The sequence below is a fragment of the Phasianus colchicus genome, chromosome 2 (genome assembly GCF_987193195.1).
Source record: "Phasianus colchicus chromosome 2, bPhaCol1.hap1.1, whole genome shotgun sequence".
Taxonomy (NCBI): Eukaryota; Metazoa; Chordata; class Aves; order Galliformes; family Phasianidae; genus Phasianus; species Phasianus colchicus.
Genome location: NC_143437.1, coordinates 109,914,369 through 109,932,187, shown reverse-complemented (window position 1 = coordinate 109,932,187; position 17,819 = coordinate 109,914,369). Strand labels below are relative to the sequence as shown.

Below are 17,819 nucleotides of genomic sequence, written 5' to 3'. Positions count from 1 at the left end.
ATCCCTATGCATGTTAATGCATTTGAAGTAATTGTCCCCTCTTTCACATTTGGACTGTGAATCCACCTATGGGTAGGGTAGTACCTCATGTGATACCTCCACATTTAATACTAGACCAGGCTGCCCAGGACCCAACCTGGGCCTTGAACGTGACCTGGATGGGGCCCTGGGCAGCCTGGGCTGCTCTGAAATGTGGAGGTTGGTGGCCCTGCCTGTGGCGGGGGGTTGGAGCTTCACGATCCTTGAGGTCTCTTCCAACCCAAACCATTCTGTCATTCTACAATTCCCTTCTGAGTGTCCATCTCAGCCCCAGTCTGTACATTCCAGTTGTAATCAGCTTCCTGTAGACCGCTGAGCAGCAAAGGGCTTTGTGTAAAACAGCTCACCACATCACCTCTCCACAGGGGATGCATTTTCCATCTGCGTGGCAGTGGGGGCTCTCCAGGCCCTATGGCTGCACCCATGGGTGCACTGTTTGTTGTCTGCCTGGAAGCTGAGTGCTGCAACAGCAAAAGTCATGCATCAGCTCCTGCACCATGTGCTCCATCATGCAGCCAGAGCCTTGGGGTCAGCAAATCCTGAAAACCACAAGAGTATGGCCAACAAAGCAACAGGCACACTTGTTCCTCTAAAAACAAGAGAGTTCTTTTTCCTCACCAACAAGAAGTCCTCCTCTTTGTTTTGCTCCCTTCTTGGTGGGTCTTCCACATGCTGGTTTTTGAGTGCCCTCCACCCACGTCAATATGGACCCCTGCAGGATGAGAGCAGCAGAACACCCTCTCCTCACTGCCAGGTGCTGCTTCCCCCACTGCCTGCACATTTCCCAGAACCAGGGAGCTGCAGGCTGCAGCCAGGCCCTGCACTGGGCAATAAGCACTGCCAACACCACCTCATGCTGCTCCTCCCTTGGAGCATCCCGCCCAAGTGTCTGCCTTTTCTGTTTGGTGTGAAACTCAGCTTCCTATTTGGACAGACCTGGACTGGGTCCTTCTAATAACTTATTTATCTCTGTGTGTCTCCCTTTCCACATCTATAAAAAGCATGGTAAAGTCCAATGACCATTAAAAAAAAAATAATAAATAAATAAATAAAAAATCTATACAGTTACCCACCAAAGCATGGCCTCCATCCCCCAGTCTGCCCAACACGGCCCCACTCAGCACCATCTGTCTGCTTTGCACCATCCCATGGATACCGATATTTCCTGAGAGCTGCAGCCCAAGAAAGTGAGGCTCAAAGCTGCCAGGAATGGGGTAATGTCTTTTATGTCTGCCAGTCTCAAGTCAGAGCTTTCCTGTTAACCCCATCCCAGAATGCTTCCATGCTGTGTTCAGGAACATTCAGGAAATATGTTCTTAATACAAATGAAAACAACAGAGAGTTTCACACCTCTGTCACCACTCACAAATGATGTTTTCTCCCCAAAGAACCATATCATCTCTTCTCCCCACTCAGCTGAGTACGTCCTCGTGTGAACCACCTCAGCCTCTGCTCACCAGTCCTCCCAGTCAGACACCCATCATTTCTCTCAGGCTGTCAGGATGTGGTTCTGTGGCCCATTTCTCATTTCAGGGTGTAAAACATGAGTAGTTCTGCTGAAGTCAGTGGGAACATTCGCATATATGGTGACAGTAGGTCAGTACTATGCAGTGGCTGCAGTATTGCCATTCCTGCTTTGCTAGTGAAGCTGGGAAGCACGCTTTTCCCCATTCATGCTCCCGACCCCACCTGCCTTATCAAACATTGCAAAGGCAGAACAAGGAACTTGAAATGCACTGATCTCTAATTCCAGTCTAATTCCAGACTCCTACAGCTTGAAGATTTTACCGTGAACAGCATGAGATCATCATGTAGGAAATAGTTACCATTACAGTTAAAGGAAAATCTGTGAGAACAAAAGCAATTAAACTCCCAATTCACTCAAATGGTATTCCATAATCAAATGGCCATTTGGTCACCATGGAGCTTGCTGCTGCATAAGAGCTATCTTATCTTTTAGGACTGCAAGAGGATCCCAATGGTGCAGTGCTTCTGCTCCTCTCATGTGACCCCACCTGTGTTACCATGAAGGCTGATTTTCAAATACATGTGTGAGAAGGTGAACTTACTGCAGTTGTACACAGCATTCAGCCTCAGTAGGACAACCTTGCAGAAATCCAACCTTTGCCCAATAGTCTCAGAAAATTCGGGAAGTTTTGTTGTGGTGAAAGGGGTGTTGTAACTGGTGTTGAAAGAATACGGCCCATAGAGCAGGGCTGACTCATTATCATATGGGGTATTGAGATCATCAAGGAAACGATCATTGTTTGGCAGAGGTTTCTGCAAACCCCAGACAAAAATCAGATGTTTGTGATTAGGCAAGACCAAAATAAAGCTCACTGCACAGTGCCCCTTCAGAATGCCTCACCCATGGCTCAGCAATGGTCTGGGTGTCAGCAAGTTGGCATCCCCTCTCAAGTGAAGGCATTCTAACGCTACAAAAAGGGGCATGCTTCTACTGATAATTCTCTATGTCGGGGCTGCATTGCACTTCCCATTTATCCCACAGTATGTGAACACAGTCAGTGTGACCCTAACTGGATGGTAAAAAATCCTACAGCACTGCGATGGGCTGCCCAGGGAGGTGTTGAGTCACCATCCCTGGGTGTGTTTACAACATTTGGATGTGGTGCTCAGGGCCGTGATTTAGCGGAGGGCTGTTAGAGTTGGGGTAGGATGGCTGGGTTGTGGTTGGACTCCGTGATCTTTAAGGTCTCTTCCAACCTGAGCTATTCTATGATTCTATGATTCTATGATTCTAAATCCTAGGGATAGGTCAGAGCCATCAGGAGAGAGCATCATCTTGCTTGATAAACTGAGGGCTGAGAAAGGAAGGCAGGCTTTGCACATCCAGGGCATCGCTCAGAGCTTTGGCACATTGCTGTGTGTTCTCAGCTCCTGAGTAAAGTCTGAACAATTTAGATGTCAACCAGTGGTAACGCAGTGTTAAAATCTTACAGACCTCCCCTGCATTTACCAGCCCCAAACTCAAACTTTAAAGTAGTCCCTACACTTAGATGGAAACCAGAAGACAGAATGTTCTGAATGCTCTCATTTCTAATTCATAGACTCACAGAATCCCAGAATGGCCTGGGTTGCAAAGGCCCACAGTGCTCATCCAGTTCCAACCCCCTGCTGTGTGCAGGTCGCCAACCAGCAGCCCAGGCTGCCCAGAGCCACATCCAGCCTGGCCTTGAATGCCTGCAGGGATGGGGCATCCACAGCCTCCTTGGGCAACCTGTTCCAGTGCCTCTCCACCCCCTGGCTGAAAAAATTTCTTTGCGTTTCCCTGCAACCTGTGCCGAGCTGGGGCTGTTATGAAGAGAAAATACCTGAAGGGTGCAGCAGAGCAACACGTGTGTTCCTGCAATCATGATTTCCTGCCCTGGTTATCCAGAGATGTCAGCCAGACTGAATGATGTTGCTTAAATCAGCCCAGTCAGCATCGAGCTCCTCTCTGGGACTGCAGTCACACTGGTAGCAAGATGTGTCACTCTGTCTGGCCAACAGCAGCACAGCACGAGCAGAGCAGATCTGGACAGCAAATGTTACAAGAGCAGCCCAGAGAGCTGCACGAAACCAGAGTACATACAGTGCAAGCAACGCGATGCTGCCACAGCAGAAGTGCTTATCACCCATCCTTCAGACACCATGCAGGGAATGGAAAAGTGACATCTGAAGGAGCTTCTTCTCAGAGCAGCTGCTTCTCTCCTGCTGTTGCTGAAGCAAACTTACTTGTGTTAACATGTGAGCCTTACCAACACTCTCGCTGGTGTTTGTTTACAGCTGCAGCACATTCCAGTATGCCCATACTGAAAATAACTTTCTGATGCAAGCAGCAGAAGAGCCGATGAGCAGAGATGTGCTGCTGAACCTGGTTCTCACTGACAAGGAAGGGCTGGCTGGGGAAGGGACAGCCAGGAGCAGTTTGGGATGCAGCAGTGATGAGATGGTGGAGTTCAGAAACAAGGCAATAATAACCAGGCAACCCCGGGATGCAGGTGAGCCAGTTGTGAACTTTTCTGTTCTACAGAAAATGTGGGTCCACTACTGAAAGTGGATCTCCAGAGGTCCTTTCCAACCCCTATGATTCTGTGATTCTGTGTATAACACCTTCAAAAAGCAGCCTTTCTGTTTCTGAAATGTGATAAACATCAATTTAGGCTGCGTGACATACCAAGAACTACAGGATGTTTTTCTGAAAGACAACACCACCTCCCCAGCCAGCCCATCTCTCCTTAACCAGTAAGTGCCCAAACACACTCTGCAAACAGCCATCAGCACACTGCAACTCACCAGTCCTGTCTTCTCCAAAGGGGCATCTGGGGCTGAATGAGGATTTCCTAAACAATTTCATAACGTCTGTCCCAAAGAAGTTTCACCATTTTTCCCAGCCATGTATCCTGAAACCAGCATGGATTTCAATCGTAGTTGGTGTTTAGGTGGAATGGGATGTGGGCAGAAGTTACACACCTGATAGCACAACTGCTTGGCTAACATAGGCTGCTCAGCAGGCATTCTCATGTGATCAAAGGGGAAAGGCAATGGTCATGGAGACAGCAGTCCATTCCAGCTTCACACACCCGAGCCAGAACTAAGCTCAGACTCAAGCCATTAAACCAAATGTGTGCCCTGTAGTGCCTGTGTACGTGCTGTGTGTCTTGGGCCCCAGTACAGCTGTGCATCCATCCCATTGCTTAAACAGAGGTACCTGGTGCCATCTGTGATTCACCAGGGGTAAAATACCCACATAGGCTGGTAGATATGGCAGCCTGGGAGATCCTTTCCCATTCTAGAGTTGTGCCAGAGGAGATGGATTTGGACTGGCAACAGACAGCTGTGTTTTAAGCAGCTGATCTACATCGTCTGTGCTTAAAAAACACAGCAGATGAGACTCTTATTTGGTACTTTTGTTTTTCAATGCCAAACTCCCCATGCAGAGCTGAGTGGGTCCCAGACACTGTATGCTAGTGTAACATCTTTATTTATGCCTGCCCTTGTACAGGCACAGTCCCAGCACAGACAGTTCATCTGCAGACCTTTTTTTTCAAAATGGAAATAGAACCATAGAATGATAGAATGGCCTGGGTTGCAAAGGCCCACAGTGCTCATCCAGTTCCAACCCCCTGCTGTGTGCAGGTCGCCAACCAGCAGCCCAGGCTGCCCAGAGCCACATCCAGCCTGGCCTTGAATGCCTGCAGGGATGGGGCATCCACAGCCTCCTTGGGCAACCTGTGAACAGTGCCTCACCACCCTCTGCCTGGAAAACTTCCTCCCAAAAAAAAATTGATATTCTCCTCACATATGTATGAAGACAAAAATCCTTCATCCCATCCTTTGCTCTGGCAGCACAATGAGACTACATGTCTCAGAGCACAAAGCAGATCACAGCTGCTGCCAGGAAATGAGACTGTCCCAGGTAATGTCACTGAAGCCCTGGTGTAGAACTGAAAATACTAAAGATTCATATCTTGGCCAACGGTAGTGTGAAACCAAGCAGCTTCCTTCAGATAAGCACAAATCAGAAAGCAGAAGCTGAACGAGAGCTGCTGCTGAGGGCTCTGTGACTGAGTTGCATGTGTGTGATGTTGGTGTGGGTTTGGTTCAGCTCAGAGGATGCTCCCGCGCAGGAGCAGCTGAACAAGTTGAACTCAGCACTGTGCTTACTGCCCCAATTTCCTTGAGCTTTCTTCAGACATGTCCTTTCTCAGCTGCCTCCATCAGCATCTTCAGCTACCCAGAGAAGTAACACACCCAAGTCAGTCACTGACACAACTTGGTGTAATTCCCCACCTGATGACTGACAGTCTCCCACTAACCTAAAAACACTGCATCCTCACCTCTGGCTTCAACAGAGTTTGGGGTCTGAAATGTAGACAGCACGGTTCCAAACTGGCAGATAATTGCAATGCCAGCTCCTCCTGAACCCAAGGCAGAAGGTGAAGGCGAGGATGGGAACACCATAGAAGCAAGGAAACAGTGCTGTTAAGCAGCATCTCCTCCAGGAGTCCATTCCAGAGGCTGATCAGTGCCACCTGCCTGTGCTCACAGCATGTCCTGCACTGGTAAGTGCCTTGGGAAGTACTGACAGGCAGAAACCATCAAAAAGGCACTGGAATGGGCTGCCCAGTAACGTGGTCACTGTCCCTGGAGGTGCTTCAGAACTGTGTGTATGTGGTACTGAGGGATGTGGTTTGGTGGGAAATGGTGGTGGTGGGGGTAGGACTGCACGACCTTGGAGGTCTTTTCCAACCTTGGTGTGTCTGTGATTCTGTGATTCTAAAGTTGAACCTTGAAATGCTGAGCAGATGGCAATTTTACAGGACACAGCCATACACCGACCTGGCACACAGCCTGAATCACAGAATCACAGAACGGCCAGGGTTGGAAGGGACCTCAAGGATCACAAAGCTCCAACCCCCCACCACAGGCAGGGCCACCAACCTCCACATTTCACAGCAGCCCAGGCTGCCCAGGGCCCCATCCAACCTGGCCTTGAACACCTCCAGGGATGGACGGGGCATCCACAGCCTCTCTGGGCAGCTGTTCCAGCACCTCACCACTCTCACAGCAAACAACTTTTAGAGTGGCCTGCATGGAACCCCTGTAGGAATCAGAAGCTATGGAATGATTTAGGATTTCTGTGACTTCTCCAGAGACAAACTCTGCTCCTCCTGTCTGCTCACACGTCCTCCAGCACCATCCTGAGTGATGCCAGCAGCTCTGGGACAGGAGCAGTGCCCTCTGCCAAGGAAAGGGCTTCGGGCTGGCAGCCTGAGGAACTGCAAGGTCTGCTTACTGCATCACCAGCATGGATGTTATGGGAATGTGCTCTGTTGCCGAGATGCACCCCAGGCCTTCTGCACAGAATTTCAGCATGCTGATGCTCTAACTAGTTCTTCGGTGACAAAAAATGCAAACAGGAGCATGCAGTGATATTCAGGGAGCATTTATAGCCCCCAGGAAACAGGTGCAGAGAGGAAGAGCTGCCAGCTTCCTTCTCATAGTTAGATGGCAGGTTGTTGAGATTTACAGCACAGCATCAGCTGCCATCTGGTCGGTAACTGCTCTCAGCATGCCAGGCTCCTCTCAAACCCAAACCTAGAGGAACTTTGCCTGACAGTTTCACACTGCCTGCCTGTTATGAGCTGGAATTCAAATGCTGAAGGCTGACACCAATGCTGGGTAAGGGGATACCTGGCACATTTACATCCCAGCACCTGCAATGCTCTAGCTGAGAGCAGCACTGAGCTCCCCCCCAGCCCTATAAAGCTCCATTTCCTCCCGCAGGACACACATCCCAGCTGACCTCAGCTCCAGCACAGAAGAGCTTCCCCTGGTGCAGGATGGCAGAGCAGCATGGGTACAACACAACTTCATCTGCTAATGCCTTCGTGGTCGTCTTCACCGTCCAGGCGCTGGCCGGCATGTGGATCAATTCCTTCATTGTGGCTGAGTCTTGCAAGGCATGGTTCAAAAAGAAAAGCATGAACTCTAATGAGAAGATCTTGCTGTTTCTGGGCTGCTTCAGGTTTTGGTATTTGTGCACCACGTGGATATACATCATTATTTCAGTGTTTTTTCCCCAGCATCTTTTACATACAGGCACATCCCTCACCTTTGCAATTTTTCTGTGCTTTTTAAATTCTTCCAACTTGTGGACTTCTGCCTGCCTCTATGCTTTTTACTGTATAAAAATTGCAAATTTCAGACACCATTTCTTCATCTACCTGAAAGCCAAAATCGACAGGATTGTGCCATGGCTGCTGCTGAGCTCCGTGGTTCTGTCCCTGCTCAACTGCAGCCCTTTCCTCCAAGTTACTGATGAAGAGAACAGTACGAGCACCAATTTCACCACCCATGGGATTTTCTGGAAAGTGAACGAAGAAATAAGGGAACATTTTAGCACTATAGTTTTAATCTGCACGTTTGGGTTTTCCATGGCGTTCATAATGGTAATCTTCTCTGCCTTCCTCCTCCTCTTCTCCCTCTGCAGACACAAGCACAAGATGCAGAACAGCTCCGCCAGGAGCCTCAGCACTGCTGCCCACATCAAAGCCATGAAATCCCTTCTGTCCTTCTTCTTCATCTACTGTGTTAATTACATCATCTTGATCTCAACAGTGTATTACAACAATGAAAATAATCTCCTGACGTTACTCCTTCTGGTCCTTCAATATGCTTTCCCAGTCGTTCATTCCCTTATTCTGATTTTTAGCAATCCCAAATTGGAAAGGATAGTGCTAAGGATTCTGCCTTGTGCACAGTGCAAGAATGCACCAGGCAGCCCACCAAAACTTTGATGCTTTGTTCTTAAGCTCAGGTCCTGCCATCTCCAATGGAGTCCTCAGGACACTGCGGGTGATACAGGTCTTCTGTCTTCTTCTAAAGTAAAACAAATCATTGAATTAAGTTCTTGTGAGTTGAATTAATTATTGTTATCACTTGATCTGAAGAATTCTTTGAGATAGGGTAGTCTTACAGGCGCAGGAGCTGGCTGTCCCCCTGAGCTGCAAAATGAGCCGGCGGGGAAGGAGACCAGCGTGGATGAATAGGGAACTATTCTTGAGGCTCCGGGAGAAAAAGAGAATCTACCTCCTGTGGAAGAAGGGATGGGTGACTCAGAAAGAGTACAGAGAAGTTGTTAAGATGTGCAGGGAGAAAATCAGAAAGGCGAAAGGCCAGCTCGAACTCAACCTGGCCGCTGGGATAAAAAGAAACAAGAAATCCTTTTACAAATATATCAACAGTAAGAGGAGGACTAAGGAGAATCTCCATTCTTTACTGGATGAGGCTGGGAATGTGACTACTGACGATAAGGAAAAGGCAGAGGTCCTGAATGCCTTCTTTACGTCTGTCTTTAAAGGTCAGACCAGTTATCCTCAGGGTACTCCACTTTTTGACCTGGTAGTCTTGGCTGGGGAGCAGACTAAACCACCCACGATTCAGAAGGAAACAGTCAGAGACCTGCTACTCCAACTGGACTGTCACAAGTCCATGGGGCCGGATGAGATTCACCCGAGAGTGCTGAGGGAACTGGTGAAGGTGACAGCCGAGCCGCTTTCCATCATCTATCAGCGCTCCTTGCTGACTGGTGAGGTACCAGAAGACTGGAGGCTTGCCAATGTGACTCCCATCTACAAGAAGGGCTGTAAGGAGGACCCGGGGAACTACAGGCCTGTTAGCCTGACCTCGGTGCCAGGGAAGGTTATGGAACAGATTGTCTTGAGGGAGATCACGCGGCAAGTGCGGGACAACCGGGGGATCAGGCCTAGCCAGCATGGGTTCACGAAGGGCAGTTCCTGCTTGACCAACCTGATCTCCTTCTATGACCTGGTGACCCGCCTGGTGGATGAGGGAAAGGCTGTTGATGTGGTCTACCTAGACTTCAGCAAGGCCTTTGACACTGTCTCCCACACTATTCTCCTGCAGAAGCTGGCAGTCCGTGGCTTGGACAGGTACACTCTTGGCTGGGTAAGGAGCTGGCTGGAGGGCCGGGCCCAGAGAGTGGTGGTGAATGGAGCTAAATGCAGCTGGCAACCGGTCACGAGTGGTGTTCCCCAGGGGTCGGTGCTGGGGCCTGTCCATTTCAATATCTTTATTGATGACCTGGATGAGGGCATTGAGTGCACCCTCAGTAAGTTTGGGGATGACACCAAGTTGGCTGGAAGTGTTGATCTGCCTGGGGGTAGCGAGGCCCTACAGAGAGATCTGGACAGGCTGGAGAGCTGGGCTGAAGCCAATGGGATGAGGTTTAATAAGACCAAATGCCGGGTCCTTCACTTTGGCCACAGCAACCCCAAGCAACACTACAGGCTTGGGGCGGAGTGGCTAGAAGACTGTGTAGAGGAAATGGACCTGGGGGTGTTGGTTGACGCTCGGCTAAACATGAGCCAGCAGTGTGCCTGGGTGGCCAAGAAGGCCAATGGCATCCTGGCTTGTATCAGAAGTAGTGTGGCCAGCAGGAGTAGGGAAGTAATTGTTCCCCTGTACTCAGCTCTGGTGAGGCCGCACCTTGAGTGCTGTGTCCAGTTCTGGGCCCCTCACTGCAAGAAAGACATTGAGGCCCTGGAGCGTGTTCAAAGAAGGGCAACAAAGCTGGTGAGGGGTCTGGAGCACTGGCCTTATGAGGAGCGGCTGAGGGAGCTGGGATTGTTCAGTCTGGACAAGAGGAGGCTCAGGGGAGACATCATTGCTCTCTATAACTACCTGAAGGGAGGTTGTAGCGAGCTGGGGGTCGGCCTCTTCTCCCGTATAACTGGTGATAGGACTAGAGGGAATGGTTTCAAGCTGTGCCAGGGAAGGTTCAGGCTGGATATTAGGAAATACTACTGCTCTGAAAGGGTGGTCAGGCACTGGAATGGGCTGCCCAGGGAGGTGGTGGAGTCCCCTTCCCTGGAGGTGTTCAAGGAACGTTTGGATGTTGTGTTGAGGGATATGGTTTAGTGAGAACCATTGGTGATAGGTGGATGGTTGGACTGGATGATCTTATAGGTCTTTTCCAACCTTAGTGATTCTGTGATTCTGTGATAAATTACTATCAGTAGCCAAGCGATGCGTTCCTGTGATTCGGTGAGTCTACATCTGCTGCTGCCATGTTACTAGGCCTGGTTCCACCAGTGGACTCTGGCTCTGTAAAATACTCGGGAATCACAGAACAGGTTGCCCAAGGAGGCTGTGGATGCCCCATCCCTGCAGGCATTCAAGGCCAGGCTGGATGTGGCTCTGGGCAGCCTGGGCTGCTGGTTGGCGACCTGCACACAGCAGGGGTTGGAACTGGATGAGCACTGTGGGCCTTTGCAACCCAGGCCATTCTGTGATTCTATGAACCATAGCATCACCAAGGTTGGGAAAGACCTCCAAGATCGTCCAGTCCAACCGTCCACCTACCACAAATATTTCCCCATTAAACCACGTCCTTTATTACCACACCTAAATGTTTTTTACACTGTGAATGTGTTTTACATTTAGGAAAACGCATATTGGGTCCAGCAGCCCTACAGCAGGGCACAGTGAGCCCAGCAGCAGCCAGTTGGTGCTGCAACCCATGCAGAGCCAGTGCTGAAGCTTATTCCAAAGGGCTGCGGCCATGGCAGGGACCCACACTGGAGCAGGGGAAGAGTGTGAGGAGGTGTGAGCCCCACTGCCCACCCCTGTGTCACTCAGAGGGGAGGAGGTGAAAGGGCTGGGAATGAAGAGGGAAAGTTGAGCCTAGGAGGAAGAGTGACATGTGAAAAGGTATTTTAGTTTTGTCTTTGTTTATCACTATTCTACTCTGTTTTCTCAATGGGCAATAAATTAATTTTGCCAAGGTCAACATTTTTTGCCAGTGGTGGCAATTGATCTCCCTGCTGTTATCTCAACCCAGGAGCTCTTCCATCCCATTTTTTCCCCCAGGTTGCAGTGAGGGGGCACTGGAGAGAGCAGAGCAGGAATCTGCCAGCAGCCATGCAACCAGCACAGCTGGCTACACAGCAATCAGATCCAGCACAGAGCAGAACCTGAATCGTTCATGGCTTTGTCCGGATCAGGTCCAGATGAGCTGCCAAACTCTGCTGGGTCCCACTCTGTCAATGGGACATGCTATGCACCACCCACGTCCTGAGAGAGGCAGATCTTCAGTGCCATCCGGACCCCTTGCTGCTACATGGCCCCCACAGAACAGGCACCATACCTCCCTTCCTTCCCTGCTGCTGCTCCTGTAGTTGCTGCTTTAACACAATGGTCCCAAATGCTTTCACAAAAGGCCCCAGTATGCTCCTTGCTCCCAATAAGCTGTGTCACATCACCCCTCAGCAGGAGCAGCCACCAGAGGGAAAGAGAGGCAGCATTGGGGCTATGAGCCCCCAGGGCCCACAGGTGACTTGAGGCTGGAAGCCAACACAGAAAGGGCACTGGCATCACCAGATGTCAGAGTCCCTGAGCCAGTCGGGGGCAAAAGGATTTCACTCCCATGCAACATGGGTGAGTGCTGCAAATTTCATTTCTATACATTTGTATACAGTTGACTGAATTAGAGCATTTGTATATTTAAGCACATTCTGCATTATTCATTAAGTTCTTTACAGAGAGTGGTGAGGTGCTGGAACAGCTGCCCAGAGAGGCTGTGGATGCCCCGTCCATCCCTGGAGGTGTTCAAGGCCAGGTTGGATGGGGCCCTGGGCAGCCTGGGCTGCTGTGAAATGTGGAGGTTGGTGGCCCTGCATTGGTGGGGGGTTGGAGCTTCGTGATCCTTGAGGTCCCTTCCAACCCTGGCCATTCTGTGATTCTGATATTTGAGACCTGATGCATACAGTGCAGGCAGAAGCACTCCTACCCACCCCATGAGCACAACAGCACGTGCAGCACATCACAGAGGCTCATTCTGATGGCCAGCTCTGCTGCTGCCCACCTGGGTTTCCCCCTGGGATGCTCCAGTGCCTCTGCTCCGCACTGTGAGTTCCCAGCAGCCCAAACACACAGTGACACTACTGCTTCCTTCTCTTCCTCTGCATCTTCTTCTGAGCAGAGGTTGCATAGCTGCGCTGGGCACATGGTGGGTTTCTCTCCAGCTCCTCTTTCTTGCGTTCCCAGTCTTCATCCACGTGGTCCAAAGGCATCCCCCTCATCACGGCTGTCTGACGGTAGTTTCTGCTCTCCACCTCTGCTCTGGGGAAGAAAGGAAGTTTATCTTCAAACCCCGCGCACAGCTCAGTCACGGCACTCCTGAGCACACCCATGGAAACAGCACTGTGTGTTGGCACAGCCAGCACATCATCATCAACAATCCATGAGAAACACCCAGCCTGCCCCACCGCCCCAGCGTGGCACCCCAGGCACTCAGCCTGATGGAGGTGGGAACCCACAGGGAGGATCTGTGCAGTTCGGACCCCAAACCCAACTCAGCAGGGAGGTAGCAGCTGCCATTTATAGAAGTTCTCAGGTTTTGTGATACTCGTGTGCTTTCTCTTAAACACATACGGTCCCACATCTACACTGAATGACAATGATCAAGTTGGCAACCTAGAAATAAACACACTTTGCTGTGGTTTCCTGGGGCAGGGACCTACAGCCCCCACACTGCCCTCCTCAGGAAGCTGCAGGGAGCAGTGAGGTCACCTCTCAGCTCATCTCCCATTCAGGCAACCTGAGAGTCCTCAGCCACACCGGTACAGAAAATATAAAGAAATCTGATGCAAATTCCAAGTTTGTTATTCAGAGGTCACTCAGCGTTTGAAGGGTTTCTATGCTTTGCATGTCCATGCAAACTACACCGCGCCTGCAAGAGGGGCTGGTGGGGGAAGGAAGGGCTGAGCTGGGGCTGACGAAGGGTTTGGGTGCCCATGCAATCACAAAAGTACAGCTTGGTTGGGTCAGAAAGGACCTCTCAGCCCCCAGCCCCACTCCTGCCCATCAGCTCAGGCCCAGCCATGGCCTCAGGCCCCCACAGCTCTGGGCAGTGTCAGGGTCTCACTGCCTCTGGGTAAAGCATTTCTGCCAACACCTGACCTGAGCCCCCCTCTGTGGCTGTTAACGATACTTGGGCGCAGCCCCTCCGCCTGTTACTTTAAAAATGCATTTTCTAGCACCTCTTTGCCTGGCAGGCAAATACTCCATCCTGACAGGGACTCCATGTAACACAATATCCCTCACATTTACATCCCAAAGCAGCCAAGGCAGTGACCAGGGGACACATCTGCACTGTGCAGCACTGGAGCACACACATAGCCCCACGCTGTGCTGCAGCTACAGCCACTGCTCATCCAGAGCCAGCCAGCTCTGAAACATGGCTGCTCACCTTCTCCACCTCAAATTTGTCATTCATCACAAAACACCACTCAGCAGCTGCACGAGTCGCTTTAGGCTGTTGTCTCTGTGCTCATGAGGGCATTGGGCTGGATGTCAATCATCATGTCAATCATCACATCAATCATCATGTCACTCACCCTGTCGGTCGCTCTGTCAGTCATCTTGTCAAGCACCTTGCCTACCATCCAGTTACCTTTTCCATCACTACAACAACTGATCTGTCAATCATCCCAGCAACCCCCCGCCAACCCCTCATCCAGCTCCCATCCAACTTCCATCCAGTCCACAGAAATCTCCCATGCCAACCCCCAGCCAATCTCCATTCAACCTCCCATCCAAACCCCTATCCAACCTCCATCCAACTCCCCATGCCAACCCCCATCCAACCCCCATCCAATTTCTATCCAACTCCCAGAACCCCCCCATGCCAATCCCCATCCAACCTGCCTCCAATCCCCATCCAATCCCCATCCAACCCCCAGCCCTGAGGCAGTGCACTGCCTATCAGTGCCACCCCAGTCCCCCTTCCATCCCCTCCCAGCCCCTCAGGGTGCTGCTTTGCACAGTGTCACAGCAGTGCCAAGCCAGGAGCTATGGGCCAGCATGTGCTGCTTGGTGCTGCCAGCATTGCCCCACTGAGGCCTAGAGCACGTGGGCAGCATGAGACAGGCTGAGCCTTCAGATCTATTTTAAGCTGCTTTTGCACTGATAAAAATATACTCACCAAATCAGTGAGTAGAGCTCAGCTGAGAGAGGGAACGATTTCAAACCCAAGGCGGGGAGATTTAGATTAGATGTCAGGGGGAACTTTTTTACTGAGACAGTGAGGTGCTGGCACTGCCCAGAGCTGTGATGCTCATCCCTGGAGGTGCACGAGGCCACAGATGGGTCCCGGGCAGCCTGAGCTGGGGGCACCCAGCCCACGGATTTGGGGCTGGGTGCTGTGAGGACCCCCCCAAGGCAGTGCTGCCGTGATGCCAGGCTCTCAGACTCCAGGACACTCACATCTCCAGGAATCTGACGCACTCGGTGTGCCCGTAGATCTGCGCCAGCCTCCTGGGGGTGTCCCCAAACGGGTCGGCCGCGTCCATAGGGGCGTGCACGGCGTGCAGGGTGCGCAGCGCTGCCAGCCGCCCCGCCTCGGCCGCGCAATGGGCTGCGGTCCATCCGGCAGCGTTGCGCAGGCACGGCCGGGCCCCGTGGCCCAGCAGCAGGCGCAGCATCGCCACGTGCCCTGCGGAGGGGGAACAGACGCACAGTGAGGGCTCCGCACCTCCACAGCCTCATCTGCTCTTCGAACATGGGGACGTGAATCATAGAACAGAACAGAACCCCAGAACTTGGGTCAGCAGGCACCTCAGAGCCCCCCACCCCCCAATGCCACGGGCCGGCTGCCCCCAGCTCAGAGCTCATCCACGGCCTCGGGCACCGTACGGATGGGCACCGCAGCTCCGGGCAGCGCCAGCGCCCCACCGCCGCTACACCAAACCCGCAGCTCAGCGTGACGTCGCTCCCCTCGTCCTACCCTACAGCCCCGTAAAGAGCAGTTTTCCCTCCCGCTTTAAGTACTGGGAGGTGCAGAGGGCTCGCTGCCGCCGCAGCAATCGGTGCCCTCACCCCTGGCAGCGGCCCAGTGCAGCGGGGTCCAGTCGGCCCAGTCCGCGTCCTTATGGTTGGGATCGCAGCGCTCCGCCCGCAGCAGCCGCTCCGCCCGCCCGTAGCGCCCCGCGGCCACGGCCTGGTGCAGCTCCGTCATGCTGCGCTCGCGGCTGCGGGGCGGCCATGGGAACCGCCCGCTGTCTGCCCTGCAGCGCCGCCCTCCGGCTCGGATCCCGGCACAGCGCCAGCTCTACCGAGGGATGGAGCAGCGCCCTGCCAGGCAGGCTGAGAGCTGCGGCTGGGCTGCTGGAGGGGAGAAGGAGCGGGGAGAGCGGGGAGCGGCCCGCAGCACTGCAGGGCTGCGTGAGAGAAGGGACGGACTCTTAGCAGGTCTGTGTGGCAGGACAAAGGAAACGGGGTCAGACTGAAGGAGGGCGGATTTCGGTTGATGTAAGGAAGGAGCTGCTTGCAGGGAGGCAGTGAGGCACTGCACAGGGTGCCCAGAGGTGGTGCTGCCCCGTCCTGCACACAGCCAAGGCCAGGGGACGGGGCTCTGAGCGCTGAGGAGCTGTGCTGTCCTGTGCACTGCAGGCCTGCATGATGGCCTGGGGGCCCTTCCTGCTCAAACCCGCTGGCCGTGTCCCTCAGTGCTGCAGCACTGTCACACAGGTGACAGTGGGGGGGGGGGTGAGGCACTGGAACAGGTTGCCCAAGGAGGCTGTGGATGCCCCATCCCTGCAGGCATTCAAGGCTAGGCTGGATGTGGCTCTGGGCAGCCTGGGCTGCTGGCTGGCGACCTGCACACAGCAGGGGGTTGGAACTGGAGGAGCACTGTGGGCCTTTGCAACCCAGGCCATCCTGTGATCCTATGATTCTATGATACTGATGGATTTTGGTGCTGCTCAGTTGGGTTCAGCAGTGCCATTGGCTTTAAGATCCCCGTTAATGAAATCCTTCACACACCTCCTCCTGGCTGCCTCCTGCTGACCCTGAAAAACCTGTTCTGTAGTGAAGCAGAGCTGTGGGAGCAGTCCTCCAACGGCTCTCTTTGGCAATAAACGAGATGCTTTAATGCTTCCAGCCCTTCACTGAAACAAAACTACAGGGGAAAAAAACTGCTGGCAACGTTCAAAGTTCTCTTTTGTTATTGTGATGGGATTTGGGGTTTTTCCCAGCGTGCCGCCCCCACTGAGCGTATTGCCAGTCAGCGCAGCGGAGGGCGCACAGCGCACGGGGCACATCCGCAATAACAGCGGGGCCCCGAGCTGCTCCACCCGCCCCACAAACGGCTCTCAGAAGCGGGGCTCACTTCTAACGGGATGCTGACCCCGGTTTGTAAAGCCGGATTTTGCAGCGTCCCTGAGACCCGCCGCCCCAACGCCGTGCTCCCCAAAGCCACGGGACGCGCGTGTTGGCGCAGCTCCCACGAGCTCGCTTCCTTTCCAGGCTCGGGGAAAGCCTCTCCCACAAACACCGTCCCGGCTGGGAAGTGAGGCGGAGTTTGGTCCCTCCCCCCCGCGGCAGCGCCCGGCACGCGTCCGTCCGTCCGTCCGTCCGTCCGTGCGCGCACGGCGCCCAGCAGAGGGCCGGCACACCGCAGCAGGTACGGGCAGCGCTGCCCGTGGGCAACGAGGGCGGGGGCACGGCGGTGCTGAGAGGGTCGGGGAGGAGCTCTGGTCACACCGAGCTCACAGCCGCCTTCTTACCCTACCCAAATCCATGCGGAAGGATAAGGAGGGGGGGGGGGGGTGCAGTTGAGCCGGGGGGACGCGGCCGTGCCGGGCGGCTCCGCTGGGTGGGAGGAAAGGGAAACTGCGAGGTCATCGAATGTGGCTTCGGGTATCCAGGGAGCGCCCGGCACCGGGAGAGGCGAAGTGGGGCGGGGTGCTGCCGTGTGTGCGCTGCTAGGGCTGTCTGCACGTCCTGGGGGCTCCGTCCCACCTGAGCTCTGGGAGCCTGGGAGATCCCAGCTCCTGTCCCGGCTCCTTTAGAGCAGATGGGCAGCCGCAGCCCTCTCAGGACGTGTTTCCTCTGCCGTGTTCTGAGCCCCATGAGCTATTGGTGTTCATGTGCTGAGCTCTGGATTGTCTCTCTGCAGAAGGATCTGCCACCAGTGCCTGCTGGACTTTACCCCTCCTGCTCTTCTGGGCAGAAACTGGGGTAGAGTATCACGGAATCACAGAATGGTTTGGGCTGGAAGGGACCTCAAGGATCACGAAGCTCCAACCCCCCACCACAGGCAGGGCCACCAACCTCCACATTTCACAGCAGCCCAGGCTGCCCAGGGCCCCATCCAACCTGGCCTTGAACACCTCCAGGGATGGACGGGGCATCCACAGCCTCTCTGGGCAAGAGAGGTTGCAGAGTGCAGAGCAGAGCGCTCCCCATGACAC

The 17,819-nt window shown here is 53.3% G+C and overlaps 1 protein-coding gene and 1 pseudogene across 2 annotated transcripts; one reads left to right on the top strand and one right to left on the bottom strand.

Annotated features, from left to right (window-relative positions):
- The first annotated feature begins 7,385 nt into the window (after window positions 1–7,385).
- On the top strand, window positions 7,386–8,356 carry LOC116236303 (taste receptor type 2 member 40-like; annotated as a pseudogene).
- Window positions 8,357–10,376: 2,020 nt separating this feature from the next.
- Window positions 10,377–15,627, bottom strand: ANKRD66 (ankyrin repeat domain 66). 2 transcript variants are annotated; one of them, XM_090136665.1, is made up of 4 exons: window positions 15,421–15,627; window positions 15,317–15,342; window positions 14,833–15,092; window positions 10,377–12,687 (listed from the first exon to the last, which is right to left on the bottom strand). In XM_090136665.1, the coding sequence occupies exons 1-4, from the start codon at window positions 15,581–15,583 to the stop codon at window positions 12,507–12,509; spliced, it is 630 nt and encodes a 209-aa protein (XP_089992791.1). In that variant the 5' UTR covers window positions 15,584–15,627; the 3' UTR covers window positions 10,377–12,506. The 2 variants fall into 2 exon arrangements, with proteins under 2 accessions (XP_089992791.1, XP_031460792.1); XM_031604932.2 differs by lacking the exon at window positions 15,317–15,342 and having other exon boundaries at window positions 10,531–12,687; window positions 14,833–15,061; window positions 15,445–15,627.
- Between the last annotated feature and the right edge of the window lie 2,192 nt (window positions 15,628–17,819).

Excerpts from the sequence above, each read along its gene's own strand:
- ANKRD66 (XM_090136665.1), bottom strand. The coding sequence starts at position 15,583 with ATGACGGAGCTGCACCAGGCCGTGGCCGCGGGGCGCTACGGGCGGGCG. Across the intron at positions 15,343-15,420 it reads GGGCACCGATTGCTGCGGCG|GGGAGCGACGTCACGCTGAG; the intron begins GCAGCGAGCCCT and ends GGGTAGGACGAG. Across the intron at positions 12,688-14,832 it reads TGCGTCAGATTCCTGGAGAT|AGCAGAGGTGGAGAGCAGAA; the intron begins GTGAGTGTCCTG and ends TTTCTTCCCCAG.